The 20,379-nt window shown below is 32.2% G+C and overlaps 1 protein-coding gene across 2 annotated transcripts; it reads right to left on the minus strand.

The window, feature by feature from the left end:
• Positions 1-1,290: 1,290 nt before the first annotated feature.
• LOC130668824 (uncharacterized) lies at positions 1,291-20,063 on the minus strand. Of its 2 annotated transcripts, none has more exons than XM_057471313.1 (10): positions 19,921-20,063; positions 19,663-19,759; positions 19,399-19,572; positions 14,432-14,550; positions 12,169-14,335; positions 5,812-5,911; positions 5,512-5,588; positions 5,003-5,186; positions 4,759-4,928; positions 1,291-1,505 (listed from the first exon to the last, which is right to left on the minus strand). In XM_057471313.1, the coding sequence occupies exons 2-10, from the start codon at positions 19,717-19,719 to the stop codon at positions 1,380-1,382; spliced, it is 3,174 nt and encodes a 1,057-aa protein (XP_057327296.1). In that variant the 5' UTR covers positions 19,720-19,759; positions 19,921-20,063; the 3' UTR covers positions 1,291-1,379. The 2 variants fall into 2 exon arrangements, with proteins under 2 accessions (XP_057327296.1, XP_057327286.1); XM_057471303.1 differs by having other exon boundaries at positions 5,512-5,600.
• Between the last annotated feature and the right edge of the window lie 316 nt (positions 20,064-20,379).

Below are 20,379 nucleotides of genomic sequence, written 5' to 3' on the forward strand. Positions count from 1 at the left end.
CTCCCTACAAATTATTTTCAATAAAGTTCTTTGAAATACCGCATTGTTTTCTAGTTATTTTCATTTTAATGCCAAGCTCGTAAAATGTTATTTAAATGGGAAATGGAGAATTGCAAATAGACACCTCTTAATATTAATATTAAGAGCTCAAATTTTAATAGAATTTTTTTTTCATCATTTCAAACAATATTTTCACTGTAACTAAAGAAAAAAAAAATAGTCACTTTTTTTGGCCCACCCTAGTATATAGCCTATATATAATTATATATAGTCTATATATAATTGTATAAAATCTTTTTTCATCGGGGACTCTTAAATTTATCAGTTAATCCTTCATAAATTTAATTCTTTATAAGTTAAATTTTTTATATTCATTTATAATTTTATATAAATTCATCGTTATCTATTTTTAAAATATTTTTTATGAACACTTCAAATGTATGTAGTTTAAACTGCACAATAATGTAAAAAATTCATATGTATATTTTTCTCTTTGCCATTTGGCATTAGCCTTGTCATAATTAATAAACTAAATTAAACTTTGTTTCTTCTATAAGAAAAAATTTTTTTCTAGGTTAGAAAAAATAAGTTACAATTTTTCAATTATTATAATCATTTTTATTACTAATATTATCATTATCAATAATAATCATTAATTAATATTCATTATTATAACTTTTTTTATTAATTATCATAATTAATTATTAACTTTTACTTTTTTTTTTCTTTTTATTTTTTATATAAAAAACAAATTGTATGTATATGTAATTATGTACAATAATTGAAACCTTCGATTAATATTTTTTTTTACTTTAATTAATAAATTAATTAAAACAATCAATTTGTTATTAATTTAATTATTTTTTTTTAAATTTACTTTCATTTGATCCATTTTTATCACGATTAATTTGTTCATACTTTAAACATTAATTTAATTTGTTTTAAGTTAACTTGTATTTTATTGCACACTCCTATTAACTTAAAAAAAAATCATTTAGTTTCAATTTATAATTAAGTTCAATTTTTAATTAAAAATAAAATTAATTTTCTAATAACTTTTTAAAATTATTTTATATATTCAAATTGATTGTTTACTTTTTTAAAACTCGTAAAAATAATTATCAATTATTTGCTTAAATTAATTTTAATTGATTGTGAAGGTTTCAATTATCCCGCGATTTGTGATGTTAAAAAAAAACGATTTATTAAATTAACATAAATAGTAAAAAAAAATGTGAGGAAAAACTGTCTATATAAATAGTATTAAAAGTAATTTTTTTTGTGGATCGATTGTGAATAGAAAATGAGATAAAAATAATATTAGATAGAGGAGAGAAGAAAAAATTATAAATATAAATAAAAAAAATAAAATTGAACATTCAGAGTGATTCGTCTCCAGGAGCTGACGTTGCGGAGCTTCGAGGTTGGATTTGAGTTCGATTTGGAGAGTTACTAGCAACTGCGGCTTTTTGTTGAGCTGCCAAACATTGTTGTATTTGTTGTAACTGAAAACAATATATAATTATACATAGTAAAGTTTTTTCCCTGAAAAAATATTTTTTTTTTAAGTTTATAGGTTTAAGGGGATACGCTACCGGACCTCTTTCTCACACTCAGAAAAATAAACGGGACCATATTTGTTGCACTCGTTGAGTAAATGAGAATTTTAAAACAATTTTTCTCGGAGACGAATAGGGCTTCACTTAAGATCGAGATTGTATTAGTCTTGTCTTGACCTCGTCTCGATTTGTCAAGACAAGACCAAGACGATATGATAGATCGCAATTCAAGATCAAGACCAATATCATTAAAAACATCTCGCTAAGTCTTGACAAGACATAATAAAATAAGTATAAGTATATGAGAATTACTCGTAATAAGACTCCATGCTTTAAGAAAGATTATTAATTAATTATAATAATGTTTATTAGGTTAAAAAGTTAAAACATTTTAGAAGTACTTGAAGCGATCAAGTATATTTATATAAGATTTAAAAAATAATGAATTTTTCCTTTATTGAAAAAAAAATACTCAACTGTGTGTTGTATTATGACTGATATTAAGAAAATTTCAGGTTATTCAAGACCAAGACGAGATCTTGACAAGACAATACAAGACAATATTATTAATAACTTATTTCTCGAGATCGATGCAAGACTTACATTTTCAAGTCAAGATCAAGACGAGATCAAAGCTTTCGAGATCAAGACAAGACTTTCCCAATCTTGTCTTGTCTCGGCTCGAGTGAAGCCCTAGAGACGAATTAGAATTTTTGAAAATACGAAATTTCTAGCTCTCTGTTAAGGTTTTAAAAAACGCTAAAGACTCTCTATTTTAGATTTCTAGTGTTTGTCCGTAAATTAAATTGAATTGAAAATCGGTTACCGTTACCCCTTAAAAGTTAGTCTGAAATATTAAAAAATCGTCTCTAAGGAGCAGTTCGAAATCTAAATTCTGCTAAGAGCTCAACGAATATTCATTTTCTCATTTGAGTGACACGGGAAAAAAATATAAGTAAGTTTCTTCGTTGTGAAAAATTTGGTGGCTCGAAAGAAATTTTAGGTCTATCGTGGATCACTGCCATTGGTCATATTTTGAGAGTGGGGGTACTAAAAAGTATAGGTCCCTTTTAGTACCCCCACTCTTCAAATATGACCAATGGCAGTGATCTACCAAAATTTCTTCCAAGAAAGAGAAAAAAAAGTCGTGGTTCACCGCCATTGGTCAGATTTGAAGAGTGGGGGTACTAAAACCTATACGCTTGAGTCTGTACTCGCAAGTTCTTATATAAGGCCCACATTGCGGCCTGGAACTCATTAACGATATTCACATCACCTACGCACGACCTCAATGGATCTAGAAGAAATCAGGATGGACGGCGGGTTCAGCACCGCAGAGTTGGAGCTGCTCTTACGAGCTAGGAAGCCCGAAGAAGTGGAGGCACTGGTGCAGAGCCTGAAACAATTCCACCAAAATCCCACCGGCGTAAGAGTCATGAAGCCCAAACGGCTTTGGCTCGAGAGATATTTAAGAGAGATGTCTCAACAATCGAAGAAGTAGAGCTGTTTAATCAGCGGGGAAAAAAAAACGGCCTTTTTCAAGGCCCCCAAATTTTTTATAACGTAAAGAAACTTTCAAGTTTTTTTCTTCTTGTTATTATACACAGAGAAAAAAATATTGTTCTCAAAAGTATACTGTATAGTTACAGTAACAATACACAGAAAAAAATAATTTCTTGGCGCAAGAAATATTTTGTATTATGAATTGAAGACAAAAATTTTTTTTGGCTCAAGAATTTTTTTCTCGCCTAAAAAATTTTTTTCTTGTTGCAAGAAAATTTTATCTTACCCCAAGAAAAGTTTTGTTTTCACTTTATAATACAAAAAATTTCTTGGGTCAAGTAAAAATTTTCTTAGAACAAGAAAAAATTTTTTGCGCCAAGAAATCATTTTTTTCTGTGTACGGAATAGTTATCTACTAGATTGTTACTGCAACGATCTACTGTATCGTTCTGGCAATAATACGGTAGATAGCTCTGAGACCTATACCGTATCGTTCTGAGCCCTATCTGACGTCACGCGCGTAGTAAATTATGTGAGGGGTTTAAAAATCTTTATCATTAATATATAAATAATTTTTATTAAATAAAATAATTTATTTATTGAGCGTCTGCTAGCAATAATTATACCCCATACACAAAATAGGCGCGAAAATGGATGTTTAAATAGGTTAGGTGGTGGCGTGTGAGGCGACGACTACGGAAAGTCGTATAGGGCTCACAGCTATCTTATAGATAGTTACAGGAACGATACGGTATTGTTACCATAAGTATTAGGGTGGCCTAAAAAAACCGACTATTTTTTTTTTTCGAGTCTCTTATGAAAATTTGTTGGTTTAAGATGTTTTAAGACGCCTCTCCAAAAATCAGCTCGCTAAAAATTTCAGCCCAATATTTAAATATTTAAACGTCGCTCAAGAATTTTGAATGTTTCCGAGTACTGTCTCTTGGACGTTTTTGAGCGACCCTGAAATGTTAATAATAAAGCTTCTCGATTTTTTCACCATCAATTTGCATGACAATGAATGAAAATATAACCCGAGAAATAGAAATAATAAGTTATTTACATACTTTTTATTTTTTAATTCAATTTGTAGGTTTTTTCGCTCATTCAAAACTTACCCAATTTTATTGTTTACGACTGTCCTGTATATTTTCGGTTATGCAAAAGTTATATTTAAGTGAAATGACAATAATTGAGTTATAAAAAAATATAAAAACTAATTCAAACTATTAGTTACATATTATCAGTTAATATTCAAAATTCTTGAGCGCCGTTCAAATATTTAAATTTTGGGCTGAAATTTTCAGCATAGTCATGATTTTACAAATATAAACTATTGCTGCCACGAGAAAGAAAAAAATTTATAAATAAAAATCCGAATTTCCATCATTTTTGATATTTTCAAAATGCGTGAGCGACCTCTTGAAAATTTTTTATCGAGCTGATTTTTTGAGAGGCTTCTTAAAACATCGAAAACCAACAAATTTTCATTAGAGATTCGAAAAAAAAATAGTCGGTTTTTTTGCGCCACCCTAATAAGTATACGCATTGTTGTGGTAACGATCTATGAGTTGCTATACTTTTTTTCCGTGTAGCAATCTGAATTGTAAATATATCAATACGTATTGTTAATATAGCAAAATAGTCGCTTAGTTCATATTTTTTTATAGAAATAATATAATAATAAATATCTAACCTGTTGCTGTGATATACTGGCAACGTTAATGCCCTGAGTTTGTTGATTAACTACTTGATTATTAACATTAGCACGCGCATGTAATGATTTAGTAAGGAGTGTATGTTTGTTTGCAGGTACAGCTTGGGAAGACGGCGTTGCTTGAGTCGCCATAAGCACTGGTTTTGATGCTTAAAAAAAAAATTATTATAACCTCATATTTCCGTTAACGCTAATGAAACAATTAATTATAATTAATAATTACCCATGATTGGAGTTAACACTTGTTTATTACCAGATAATATCAATTGGCTAGCAGTAACTGTTTTAGCGACAGTTACCAATTGATTAGGAAGAACTGCTGATTTAACTTGATTAGCTTGTACTTGTCGTGTTAATTGATTAAGACGCGGTCTTTGTGATCCCACTAATTGTATCGCTTGTCCACCCTTTTGTATATATTTTCATAATTATTAAGAATATGCAAGCGAAAAAAATTATAGATAATTATTTTACATAACAATTATAGTAAAAGTAACAATTGTGGCCATTGCGGGATTTTTGGACATTTGATACTTTGTTTTAATTAATGAAAAAGTGTAAAATATTTTCATTGTAAAATTGTGATTAAAGTATACTTTTATTTTTATACGAATTTTAAAAATTGAATGTCGTTCGAATTTTTATAAATTTCATTAAAATTTTTCGAGTGTCCAAAACTGGCCCTCGAGTGGCCAAAACTGGTACCCTAGACTGTGATTTAATGAATCTCACCTGAGAAAGTGTTACAGCATTAGTATTACGTATATTTTGGTGTGTTAAATTTTTAACACCCGATGGTATAATTTGAGCTGAAATACCAACTAAATAAATTAATATTTCATATATTTTAATATTAACTATAATAATATTGTTAATATATGATCGATATTTTCTTTTACAAGTCTCAATTATTTTTTTTTATTATAAATACGTCCCTCTACTTTTAATTTTCATAACTAATATTAAAAATTAAAATAATGAGATTTTATTAATTATTCAGATATTAAGTAATTAATTGAATTAATTTCTTACCTATTGGCAATGATAAATGAGTATTGGCAGGATTGGCTATTACAACAGTTGGATTAGACCCCGCAACTGCTGTTGTAACAGCAACCGTAGCAGCGACCATCTATTTACATCAATAAATAATAGATAATTACTTAGTTATGATTAATCGTAATATATATTTTTGGAAAGAATATAGTGAAAAATATTGGAATGAAAGTCACATTCTTTGAAATCGTTCATCAAAAGAAAATATTTTATGTTTAGAGTATTCGAGATCAAAATAGATGGATAAAAGTATTGCGATCACGGCCATCTATCGAGTCGAAACCTGCGACCCAATCAGATCGTAGGTCACAATCTTTGTATGTAACTGCGATCCAATCATGTTGCAGCCTACGCTCTAGAGGGAACGTGAAAGATAATTCTGACTGCGACTGGTGACAAAAATTCACACTAACTCGGAGAAATATTAAAATTTTACATATCATTTATTGTTTAATAATCATAACTGTAAGCGATAGACATGCTTTGATGTCGATCATTTTTCATCTTTTACATTTTTTCAGTCACGCAGACAATCATTTGTCATGTGCCGAAACCGTTATTCATTTTTTTTTTTTAATTATTTTTAGTATTCAAAACTTTTACTTGACTTAGTGTGAAAATGTCATATTAGAGATCACGAACAGCAGAAGTGTTGCCTCTATATTTTTTATTCGGTTAAGACGAGAATCGGGACCTGCGATCCAATCAGATTACAGCTTACAGAGAAGTGGGGGAAGCGTTATTTCATACAAAAAGAGGGGATTTGAAAAAAATATCATACGCATGCGCGAACAAGAATAGTGTGATAGTGGGAGATGAATTTCAGTCAGAGTACAACTTGGAGCTCTCACTGTCATTCCTAAATATTTGAGGTTTATTGCGCGATCTACGTAACTATCATTAGCGATTCGAGTGGACAAACATCCGGTTAAATGATTAATATCTACTTGCGTCGAATGTGTATATAGTTTAGTATACTGTTTTAAAAGCAATATGGCGTACTGAATTTTTTTTATTGAAAAAATTATTACAAAAAAAAAAAAAATTTTTATTTTTAAAAAACTTGATAAACTTTAGAGCATGGCACATGGCACTCCAGGGCCGTTAGCCAATCAAGGAAAAAAAAAAAAAAAAAAAAAAAACTTTAGAGCAATTTAAAAAAAAATGTTTTTTGTTCTAATTTAATTATTGAAAACAAATATAAAAAAATTAAAAACGTTGGCTAACTTCAGTAAAATAAAAAAAATAATAAATTGGATGCCGCAGATTCTAACCTGGGTCGATGAATCTCAAATTCTTCTGTTCGACCTACTTTGTTATAACAGAACTCTACAGAAGGTCGTATTTCAATACTAAAGCTGCATTTGACAAGATCCGCGAATAACCTTGATCAATGTTTCACTTTTATCATTTTTAACTATTTATTTATTAACTCAATAATATTGAAAGATAATAGATAATTGCTAATAATTTTAAGTCTACATTGTACACATCTTCAATCGCACATCAACGCCACCCACGGAACAAAATTAACTACTTTGGTTATTTATCCGGTAAATAACCTGCTGAAAATTGGTAAAATAAGTAAAATATTTATTTTACCGGTAAATTCTCTTCCCTAATAGTCTACTTGCCCTACTACGAAACTTTGTGGCGAAAAATTGCCGTAGTCAAATAAAAAATTGAATAAAATAGAGAAAAATCTCGTGAATCTCCCGGTACTTTTACCCGGCAAAAATTCGTGTAACTTTTTTTGTTATTAACAAAAACGTTTTGCAAGTAAAGCTTCAGTCGACTTTAACGGAATACTGGAAAAAGATTTTTCTCATGCAGTTAATGAAATGTACAAAATAAAATAATTTGATATTTTCTGAATCGTTTGGTCACAAACTTTATACGAAAATGTTAATTATTAATTATGAAAATAATTATTTAATTTAATCAACAGAAAAAAATACTAGCCTAACAGCTGCTGTTTTTACTGATGTGGTCTGTGCATATCCATAGTGGGGAGAAGTTGCGCGCGTCGCCATGATTTATTTAAACTTCTAAGCACAGTATATATTAATAATTTTAATAATTTTATCAATTGTTATAAAAATTTCTTATTTATTAATTGAATTTATGGTATTGAAATAAATAATTGCCTGAAATATAATAATTCACGCGCTTAGAATTTTAAATAAGACATGGCGACGCGCGCAACTTCTCCCCACTATGGATATGCGCAGACCACGTCAGTAAAAACAGCAACTGTTAGGCTAGTATTTTTTTCTGTTGATTCCCTCGCGGTTTTGGAAATACCGGAATTATACGGTATAAATACTGCATAAATATGGTATTATTAAAGTTATTTTGGCCAGTTTTTTTGCCGCATTACTACCAAAAATTTACGAAAAAAATTCAGAATATTTACGGTAATAAAACAGAAAAAATACGGTATTTTAACAGCATTAAAACCGTAATTATACAGCATATTTTCGGCATTTTTGCAGCATTAAACCGTTCTACCCGGAACAAAAATTATATATAATTATATAAAATTTTATTTGATTATATATAATTACATATAACATTATAAAGTTATATAGATAGGGCTCAGAATGATACGGAATAGGTCTCAGAGCTATCTACCGTATTATTGTCAGAACGATACAGTAGATCGTTGCAGTAACAATCTAGTAGATAACTATTCCGTACACAGAAAAATAGGATTTCTTGGCGCAAAAAATTTTTTCTTGTTCTAAGAAAATTTTTACTTGACCCAAGAAATTTTTTGTATTATAAAGTGAAAACAAAACTTTTCTTGGAACAAGAAAAAAATTTTTTAGGCGAGAAAGAAATTCTTGAGCCAAAAAAAATTTTTGTCTTCAATTCATAATACAAAATATTTCTTGCGCCAAGAAATTTTTTTTTTCTGTGTATTGTTACTGTAACTATACAGTATACTTCTAAGAATAATATTTTTTTCTCCGTGTATACTAACAAGAAGAAAAAAACTTGAAAGTTTCTTTACGTTATAAAAAATTTGGGGGCCTTGAAAAAGGCCGTTTTTTTTACCCCGCTGATTAAACAGCTCTACTTCTTCGATTGTTGAGACATCTCTCTCAAATATTTCTCGAGCCAAAGCCGTTTAGGCTTCATCACTCTTACGCCGGTAGGATTTTGGTGGAATTGTTTCAGGCTCTGCACCAGAGCCTCCACTTGTTCGGGCTTCCTAGCCCGTATAAGCTGCTCCAACTCAGAGGGACTGAACCCACCGTCCATCCTGATTTGTTCTAGATCCATCGTGGTCGTGCGTAGATGATGTGAATATCGTTAATGAGTTCCAGGCCGCAATGTGGGCCTTATATAAGAACTTGCGCTCACAGACTCAAGCGTTAGGTCCCTTTTAGTACCCCCACTCTTCAAATCTGACCAATGTGGGTGAACCACGACTTTTTTTTCTCTTTCTTGGAAGAAATTTTGGTAGATCACTGCTATTGGTCATATTTGAAGAGTGAGGGTACTAAAAGGGACCTATACTTTTTAGTACCCTCACTCTCAAAATATGACCAATGGCAGTGATCCACGATAGACCTAAAATTTCTTTCGAGCCACCAAATTTTTCACAACGAAGAAACTTACTTATATTTTTTTCCCATGTCATTCAAATGAGAACATGAATATTCGTTGAGCTCTTAGCAGTATTTAGATTTCAAACTGCTCCTTAGAGACGATTTTTTAATATTTCAGACTAACTTTTAAGGGGTAACGGTAACCGATTTTCAATTCAATTCAATTTACGGAAAAACACTAGAAATCTAAAATAGAGTCTTTAGCGTTTTTTAAAACCTTAACAGAGGGCTAGAAATTTCGTATTTTCAAAAATTCTAATTCGTCTCCGAAAAAAAACTCGGGATCGAGCCCACGGATTGGCGGTTTTTTTTTTTTTTTTTTTTTTCATGACAGTTTTTGTACATTTTAAAACAATTTTTCTCGGAGACGAATTAGAATTTTTGAAAATACGAAATTTCTAGCCCTCTGTTAAGGTTTTAAAAAACGCTAAAGACTCTATTTTAGATTTCTAGTGTTTTTCCGTAAATTGAATTGAATTGAAAATCGGTTACCGTTACCCCTTAAAAGTTAGTCTGAAATATTAAAAAATCGTCTCTAAGGAGCAGTTCGAAATCTAAATACTGCTAAGAGCTCAACGAATATTCATGTTCTCATTTGAATGACATGGGAAAAAAATATAAGTAAGTTTCTTCGTTGTGAAAAATTTGGTGGCTCGAAAGAAATTTTAGGTCTATCGTGGATCACTGCCATTGGTCATATTTTGAGAGTGAGGGTACTAAAAAGTATAGGTCCCTTTTAGTACCCTCACTCTTCAAATATGACCAATAGCAGTGATCTACCAAAATTTCTTCCAAGAAAGAGAAAAAAAAGTCGTGGTTCACCCACATTGGTCAGATTTGAAGAGTGGGGGTACTAAAAGGGACCTAACGCTTGAGTCTGTGAGCGCAAGTTCTTATATAAGGCCCACATTGCGGCCTGGAACTCATTAACGATATTCACATCATCTACGCACGACCACGATGGATCTAGAACAAATCAGGATGGACGGTGGGTTCAGTCCCTCTGAGTTGGAGCAGCTTATACGGGCTAGGAAGCCCGAACAAGTGGAGGCTCTGGTGCAGAGCCTGAAACAATTCCACCAAAATCCTACCGGCGTAAGAGTGATGAAGCCTAAACGGCTTTGGCTCGAGAAATATTTGAGAGAGATGTCTCAACAATCGAAGAAGTAGAGCTGTTTAATCAGCGGGGTAAAAAAAACGGCCTTTTTCAAGGCCCCCAAATTTTTTATAACGTAAAGAAACTTTCAAGTTTTTTCTTCTTGTTAGTATACACGGAGAAAAAAATATTATTCTTAGAAGTATACTGTATAGTTACAGTAACAATACACAGAAAAAAAAAATTTCTTGGCGCAAGAAATATTTTGTATTATGAATTGAAGACAAAAATTTTTTTTGGCTCAAGAATTTCTTTCTCGCCTAAAAAATTTTTTTCTTGTTCCAAGAAAAGTTTTGTTTTCACTTTATAATACAAAAAATTTCTTGGGTCAAGTAAAAATTTTCTTAGAACAAGAAAAAATTTTTTGCGCCAAGAAATCCTTTTTTTCTGTGTACGGAATAGTTATCTACTAGATTGTTACTGCAACGATCTACTGTATCGTTCTGACAATAATACGGTAGATAGCTCTGAGACCTATTCCGTATCATTCTGAGCCCTATCTATATATCTTTATAATGTTATATATAATTATATATAATCAAATAAAATTTTATATAATTATATATAATTTTTGTTCCGGGTAGAACGGTTTAATGCTGCAAAAATGCCGAAAATATGCTGTATAATTACGGTTTTAATGCTGTTAAAATACCGTATTTTTTCTGTTTTATTACCGTAAATATTCTGAATTTTTTTCGTAAATTTTTGGTAGTAATGCGGCGAAAAAACTGGCCAAAATAACTTGAATAATACCATATTTATGCAGTATTTTTACCGTATAATTCCGGTATTTTCAAAACCGCGAGGGAATCAACAGAAAAAAATACTAGCCTAACAGTTGCTGTTTTTACTGACGTGGTCTGCGCATATCCATAGTGGGGAGAAGTTGCGCGCGTCGCCATGTCTTATTTAAAATTCTAAGCGCGTGAATTATTATATTTCAGGCAATTATTTATTTTAATACCATAAATTCAATTAATAAATGAGAAATTTTTATAACAATTGATAAAATTATTAAAATTATTAATATATACTGTGCTTAGAAGTTTAAATAAATCATGGCGACGCGCGCAACTTCTCCCCACTATGGATATACGCAGACCACATCAGTAAAAACAGCAGCTGTTAGGCTAGTATTTTTTTCTGTTGATTAAATTAAATAATTATTTTCATAATTAATAATTAACATTTTCGTATAAAGTTTGTGACCAAACGATTCAGAAAATATCAAATTATTTTATTTTGTACATTTCATTAACTGCATGAGAAAAATCTTTCTCCAGTATTCCGTTAAAGTCGACTGAAGCTTTACTTGCAAAACATTTTTGTTAATAACAAAAAAAGTTACACGAATTTTTGCCGGGTAAAAGTACCGGGAGATTCACGAGATTTTTCTCTATTTTATTCAATTTTTTATTTGACTACGGCAATTTTTCGCCACAAAGTTTCGTAGTAGGGCAATTAGACTAAACTATCATAGTGACCGCAATAGTTTTTCCCATGCCTTGAATTCATTAATTCCAATACTTTTCAATAAAATAAAAAATAAAAAATACTCACACTAGAAACAGTAGTACAAATATTGCTAGCAGATGAAATCGGTAAGGAAACAATAACACCGGAAGGTGTAACCGAAGCAGTAGCAGCCGACACATTGATAGGCATCGTAATGGGAGAACTCAGACCCGGAAAAGAAACTTGTACGTTCTGTAACCCATTGATGGTATTCGGTAGACTAGTTAAATTAACACCTTGAATAGTAGCTGCCGGTGGAGGACTCGTCATTGGACTAACCGGCGCACTTCCTTGACTGGTTAATCTTTCCAACAGCGAACTATTGTTGTTCATACTCGGTACCGGGTTGTCAGCAGAGGGCGTATTCGCCAATAAAGCGTGTAATCTCACAGCCGTGGCTTTAACCGGTTGCTGTTGTTTAGCAAACTGACTTGTCAACGCGGAACTAAAGCTCACCCGCACCTGTCCTGTAGTATTAGGAACTGTTATAACATTTCCAGGACCCAATACACGCTGTGGTATAGAAGCATTCAATGATATCCTACGCGTTTTTTGTTGACTACAATTAGGACTATTTAGTAAACTTAATATAGCTGCATTGTTATTTTTCTGCTGAACTTGCACCTGTTGCGGTACTTGTTGGATTTGCGGTACTTGAACCTGCGGTACTTGTTGAATTTGTGGTACTTGAACCTGCGGCACTTGTACCTGGGGGACTTGTACCTGAGGAACTTGAACCTGCGACACTTGTACCTGAGGAACTTGGACCTGTTGTTGAATCGCGTTAACGTTATTAACATTATTAAGTGCTGCAGCGGCAGCAGCAGCCTGTTGACTTTGTTGAAATTGTTGAGCAGAATTCATTAATGACGTAACTAATGCACTTATAGCTGGATTTGAATTTCTTTTAAAACTACCGTCTTGACTTGATTCGCCGTGAGACGGCGCTGCTAACGCTGCCTGCAGTACCGGCACCTTCTGAACATTATTAACTGATTTTTGAAATACTAGTATACCCGACCCGTTAACTTGATTATCATCAACGCCATTTTGCTGCTGCTGCTGAACCTGAAGCTGCTGGTCATCATTTATTTTAATAACTTGTCCCAAGTTGTTCAATTGTCCCTGAGCACGTGATATTATTTGGGCAGCAGCAGCATTCTGAGCTTGGATTTGAGCAGCAAGAGCCGCTTGGGCAGCTTGAGCAGCCTGATGTCTTTGCATACCAGGGGTACAAGTAACGCGCGCGGGTTGTCCTGGTACGACATGTTTGATACGGACATTTTTACGGCCTTCCTCAGTAAATATTTCAGTGAACTGCTGCATGTAATGATTCGCTTGAACCCGGGTTCCAAGAGTAAACCGACAAGCCGAACCGTTGCGTTCTCCTTCACGGTAATCCCGATCTACGTACAATTCGCCCAAGTATTCGGAATTAGATGGCCGTTGGAGAATCGATAATTTGATGTGATAAACGCGACCTTGTCCGCGTTCAGTCTCGAGTATGTATTCTTCAATTAATTGGGGTAAGCAGTCTTTTGTTTCACGCGGACGTTCATAAGCTTTCGCGTACGTAAGGACATCTATTGGTGACGATGGTGGTAGCAACGGTGGACTTATTAATTTGGGAGCTGGACAAGATGTCGTCAGTGATTGGCCGCGTTTAGCACGAATACGTTGCATCAAATCTTGTATTGTCACTCCTTCATTTGCTGACGACAATTGTTCGAGTTTTCTTTTACGATTAACTGTTACTTGGGAATATTTCTTAGCCTGACGTTGCAAACTTGTGTCTGTACAAATAGAACGGGATGAACGAACACGAGCGGCAGCTATACTTGGCGCTGGATCTGGATCTAGACAAAGTGGACCCTGAGTTACTTGAAGTAAACGTGATTCGAGAAGTAATCGATCTTCATGACTCCAATCACCGTCACTTGTTAATGTATTTATGTCGGTTAATATACTTTGGGTTGTCGGTTTAAGTAACACATGATGAACTTCCGCTTTACCGTGGAATAAATTTTTACGATAGTCCCGTACTTCGGCAATAATACAGCCGTCGTAAAATAAATGGGAATTTGTGTACTCCAATTGCTCTGCTAAAGATGACGGTAATTGGCCATTGTCGATACATGACAATAATTCCCCTTGTTCGTAACCCATCAGTTGGGTTTCCGCGAATGAATTTTTATCAAAATCATTTTTATTGCTGTGAGGAAGAAACAATTTGTTTGTATTTTAGTTCACTGGGGACTGTTGGCTGATTAATTTGTTTATTAATGGGATTAATTGCGTGGCTACTTACTTATTTCTTACAGCTAATGAGTATCCTTTATTACCGGAATAAAGATTAACAATAAGCGTATGTAAACCTTCTCTTTGTACAAGTCTACCAAGTAGGTCGCATTCATTTTCTAAATTATACTGCAACAAAACAAAGTTATTGTTTTTATCGATGGAATTGATAGTAAAAGATTTTATATTAAATTAGAGGTTTTCTTAGACGATATCGGACTTTTTTAATGTTTCTGATGACGACCCTAGTAACATTTTTAAGAAAGTTTTATATAAATCTGTATCTTAAATTTTGAATTTATTTTTTTCTGTAATTCCTCGGGGCTGAAATTCATTGCTTTCAGCAAATTCACACTGAGAGAAAAAAATGTATATTTCCATGTAAAAATTCTTTATTCATTCTTTATATATTAAGAATATTCTTAATTGTAATAAAAATGCGCATTGTATCTCGGGTGGAAATTTTATGAGTGAGGGTATAGGTATACTAAAAAGTATAGGTCCCTTTTAGTACCCTCACTCTTCAAATATGACCAATAGCAGTGATCTACCAAAATTTCTTCCAAGAAAGAGAAAAAAATCTGGGCGTCAGTTGACCCTGCGGGCCAGCCCCAAAACTTCCCGCTGTTTTCGAGCTCTTTGAGCTCGAAAACATTGTTGTGAGTACATTTTCGAGCTCTTCGAGCTCGAAAATACTATTGTATCCCATTCTTTTCGAAAAAAACCGTTTCTAGCATTTCTTTCTCCTACGATATCTCACGAACGATTCGACCGATTTCGATGTTTGAGGTGGCAATCGACGTGTTTTATTGAGTTCTAGAGCTGATCAAATTTTGAAATTGTTTGGTTTAGTCGTTTCAAAGATATTCGCAAAAAACCGTTTTTTGGCATTTCTTTTGCCCACGATATCTCACGAACGAATGAACCGATTTTGATGGTTGAGGCGGCAATCGACGTGTTTTATTGAGTTCTAGAGCTGGTTAGATTTTGAAGTCGATCGTTCGAGTCGTTTCTAAGAAATCAATAAAAAACTAAAAAAAAAAAAAATTTTTAATTCTTATTCTTTGTATAACTTGTAAACTACATGACCGATTTACCCCAAAATCTAATCAAGACTAAGTTTTGGTGAGCTCTTTCGATCGCCACCAAGTACGTTCAAATCGGTTCATCCGTTCCAAAGATATCGTCGGACAAAAAAAAGTTCACACACACACACACACACACACACACACACACACGGACGTCCACCCGGGAATAGTCAGAATAGTTTCCTAGGACCTCAAAACGTCGACATCTGATGAAAACTCGATTTTCGAAAATCGGACCGAAACCAATAACTTCCCTTTTTTGAAAATTTGCAATTTTCTTAGCGGGAAGTTAAAAAAGTCGTGGTTCACCGCCATTGGTCAGATTTGAAGAGAGGGGGTACTAAAAGGGAACTATACGCTTGAGTCTGTGCGCAAGTTCTTATATAAGGCCCACAATGCGGCCTGGAACTCATTAACGATTTTCACATCATCTACGCACGACCACGATGGATCTAGAACAAATCAGGATGGACGGTGGGTTTAGTCGCTCGGAGAGCCTGAAACAATTTCTCCAAAATCCCACCGGCGTAAGAGTCATGAAGCCTAAACGGCTTTGGCTCGAGAAATATTTGAGACAGATGTCTCAAGAATCGAAGAAGTAGAGCTGTTTAATCAGCGGGGTAAAAAAAACGGCCTTTTTCAAGGCCCCAAAATTTTTCAAAACGTAAAGAAACTCTCAAGTGTTTTTCTTCTTGTTAGTTTACACGGAGAAAAAAATATTATTCTTAGAAGTATACTGTATAGTTACAGTAACAATACACAGAAAAAAAGAATTTCTTGGCGCAAGAAATATTTTGTATTATGAATTGAAGACAAAAATTTTTTTTGGCTCAAGAATTTTTTTCTCGCCTAAAAAATTTTGTTCTTGTTCCAAGAAAATTTTTTCTTACCCCAAGATAAGTTTTATTTTCACTTTATAATACAAAAAATTTCTTGGGTCAAGTAAAAATTTTTTTAGAACAACACGGAAAAAAAAATCTGTCTATCGGTTGACCCTGCGGGCCAGCCCCAAAACTTCCCGCTGTTTTCGAGCTCCTCGAGCTCGAAAACATTGTTGTGGATACATTTTCGAGCTCTTCGAGCTCGAAAATATTTTAATGTGCCATTATTTAAAAAAAAACCGATTTTAGCATTTCTTTCTCCCACGATATCTCAGGAATTAATTGACCGATTTTGATGGTTGAGGCGGCAATCGACGTGTTTTATTGAGTTCTCGAGCTGATTAGATTTTGAAGTTGATCGTATAAGTCGTTTCTGAGAAATCAATAAAAAACTAAAATAAAAAAAAAATTTTAATTCTTATTCTTTGTATAACTTGTAAACTACATGACCGATTTACCCCAAAATCTAATCAAGACTAAGTTTTGGTGAGCTCTTTCGATCGCCACCAAGTACGTTCAAATCGGTTCATCCGTTCCAAAGATATCGTCGGACAAAAAAAAGTTCACACACACACACACACACACACACACACACACACACACACACACGGACGTCCACCCGGGAATAGTCAGAATAGCTTCCTAGGACCTCAAAACGTCGACATCTGATGAAAACTCAATTTTCGAAAATCGGACCGAAACCAATAACTTCCCTTTTTTGAAAATTTGCAATTTTCTTAGCGGGAAGTTAAAAATATTGTGTTTATCGCTCACTAACGGAGAGCGACAAGTGTATCGTGATTAGTTCTAAATTGTATTGCTACTACCACAATATATATATCGATATGAATGAAACACTAGATACTTATAATAATGATCCTACGGATTGTGCATATACTTGAATGTATAGTGATCGTTAGTTAACGTATCCATATCGTACCAAAACGGATCGTGATTATCGCGATCTACTTCTCAAGCGCCACCACTCATAACCAAATTATTAACCTTTATAATGCATATCTTGCAAATTATACAGTGTTTATTTATGAAATTATTAATTATTCAAAGCGCACACAACGACAATGAAAAAATACTAATTATATATCTAATGCAAGAATTTCTGTTTTTTATCTATTAATTTTTTAATTTATCTTTGAAACAAAAAAAAGACTGTAAAATTTACATCAATTAATTACGTATATTCTATTACTTTACATTTCTTGATATTAAATAATAATTTTTTATTGCACCTATTAGAATTATTAATATGTGATTATTAATGACAGCTAAAAATAAAATTGTAATGAAGTTAAAGTTGTAAATTTATCTATTTTAACCTCAAATTAGTTATAATAACAAAACGGATCGTTACTATAGCGAAACGATCTTATGATTTCGGGATCCGCCTAGATCGTGATAATCACGATTCGATAGACGAGCACTTTCCGTATACAACGGATACCCAACCGAGGAGAGTGAATATCACGATACCGTTGAGTGATGAGCGCAATATTTTTTTCTCCGTGTAGTAACATTTTTAAGAAAGCTTTATATAAATCTGTATCTTAAATTTTAAATTTATTTTTTTCTGTAATTCCTCGGGGCTGAAATTCATTGCTTTCAGCACATTCACACTGAGAGAAAAAAATGTATATTTCCATGTAAAAATTCTTAATTTATTCTTTATATATTAAGAATATTCTTAATTGTAATAAAAATGCGCATTGTATCTCTGGTGGAAATTTTTCGGAATTTTCTCTGAAAAACTCAGTTCTAAAGTTCTAAAGACTTTTTCAAAGAAAAGTCAGAAAAATTTCCATCAGGAGTATATAAATTTATGAGTAGATTGAAGCAATTGTTATAAAAATAAGAACTATTATACTTCAATGGAGGAAATTTTTTCTTATTTTTAGTATTTTGAGTTAAATAAACATATTTACTTGAATTTCATTTTTTTTCTCTCAGTGCAGTGGTCCTCATTCAATTTTAAAGGGCTACAATTTATTTATATTCCCGCACAATGAAATTAAATAAAAAATATAGTGAGTCACTAAATTTAGTATAAAAATATTAATGCTGACCACACGAGTCATAGTTTCAGAGATGCCATCTATTGGTCTCTGAAGAAACTCTGCAGCAAATCTGAGCTAACGAGTCTCTCTTAACCCTTCAGCACTATCGTGTTTTTAGAGTCTCACTTCACTACTAACCAAGTTTCCAGATTTTAGATTTCTAATTACGTTTTAAATATTAATACATTTTCCTGAAGCTGGAAAAATCGTTGTCATTGATCAATTAATTAATTAATAGAAATCTTAAATTTGAAAACTCGATGAGTACGACCCAGTCTAAGCTAAGATTGCAACAGATTTACTTGAAATATTTTATAATAGTACTTCGCTTTAGACTTTTCTAAGACTGATCATGTAAATTCGATGTCCTGACGAATTCTGCAGTAATTCTTGCCTAAGATTTTTATAGCAAATCTTGGTTAGGAATCACTGCAGGCTTTTTCTACAGATTTCCGTCAGTCTTGATAGATAATCTTAAGCAAGACCTGATTAAATCTTTAGAAAATGTCCTCGTGAAATAGATCATATTCAAATCTTCCGTAAGAAATTTACTGAAGGATTTTCTGGTACTTTGCTCAAGACAATGCTACTAGGGTCTGCTATTTTCTCAAATCTTGAGCTTCTAGATTTTCTTAGTTTGTTATTTTTCAATAATTATTTAAAAATAAATCCCTGAGTCAAGCTGACAAACTTGTCATCAAATTGAACGTGAAAGTAAACATTTCTAAAGTTGACAACTGGACGCAAACTTTCTGAGAAAGTTGATGGCAAAAATAGTCCATTAGCTTTCAGAGTTGCCTTTAATTTTCCCAGAAAGTTGGCGACATCTTGCAGTCAAGTCACTGAGTCAAATTGTCGTCAACTTTCTGACCAAAATTTTTTTTACAAACCCGGTTGTTAATTAAATTCTATACCAATAAAAATAAAAAAAATTACCAATACAGAATCAGGTGTAGCATGGGGTACTTTAGACAGCTCTTCAAAATAAAGCCGCGTCAATCTCGCATGTATGCTATGTTTAGAATGACCAGCCAGACTTTTTTGCATAAACGACGACGAAGTTTTTTCAAATCCATCTTTCAAATTTTTTGACACTTGATTTATCATATCCTGTCAACAATAACAGTGTCAATAAATAATCAATCAATTAATCAGACAATTAAATATATAAATATATAAATAAATAAATATATAAATTACCTGCGCTCGCTGATAGGATTCTTCAACACCCGAGGTAGTGCCCATCATCATGGACATTTATAATTACTCATTAATATCATAACTTAATAATCATTATCTGAAATAATTATAGATTCGTTATAAAATTTCCCAATTAATTAATTAATTAATATTATTATTATTATTAAAGAAAAAAAATTCTGCATGCAGTTGGAAATTCAAATAAAAAATATAAAATAATAATAACAAGTAAATAATAAACAAAATATGTAAACTTACATTTTCAATAAATAATTAAATATATGATATTATTATATATTAAATAATTAATAATATAAAATCATAACCTCTGTTTTATATTTTGTATACTCGAGTTTTAAATGAGTGTAAGAAAATTGTCTTTCTATTATAAATAATATATATATATATATATATATATGTATATATGTATATATATGTATGTACGAATGTATGTATGTATATACACAATTTATAATATTATTAAATATATAACACACACTTGTTTACTTAATTTTTAAATATTAAATAAATACATGGTTATTAATGTCTATAACTTATTGTATTTAAATAATATATGTAAAAATAATTAATAACATTATTTATAATTATTATATTATTAACTAAAAGTGTCATTTTTAGAGCACTAGAGTAAGTAACCTATTATACAAACACCACATAAGCACAAATATATTTTTATCGGTTTGAATCGGAGCTCTT

The sequence above is a fragment of the Microplitis mediator genome, chromosome 1 (genome assembly GCF_029852145.1).
Source record: "Microplitis mediator isolate UGA2020A chromosome 1, iyMicMedi2.1, whole genome shotgun sequence".
In the NCBI taxonomy this organism is placed as follows: Eukaryota; Metazoa; Arthropoda; class Insecta; order Hymenoptera; family Braconidae; genus Microplitis; species Microplitis mediator.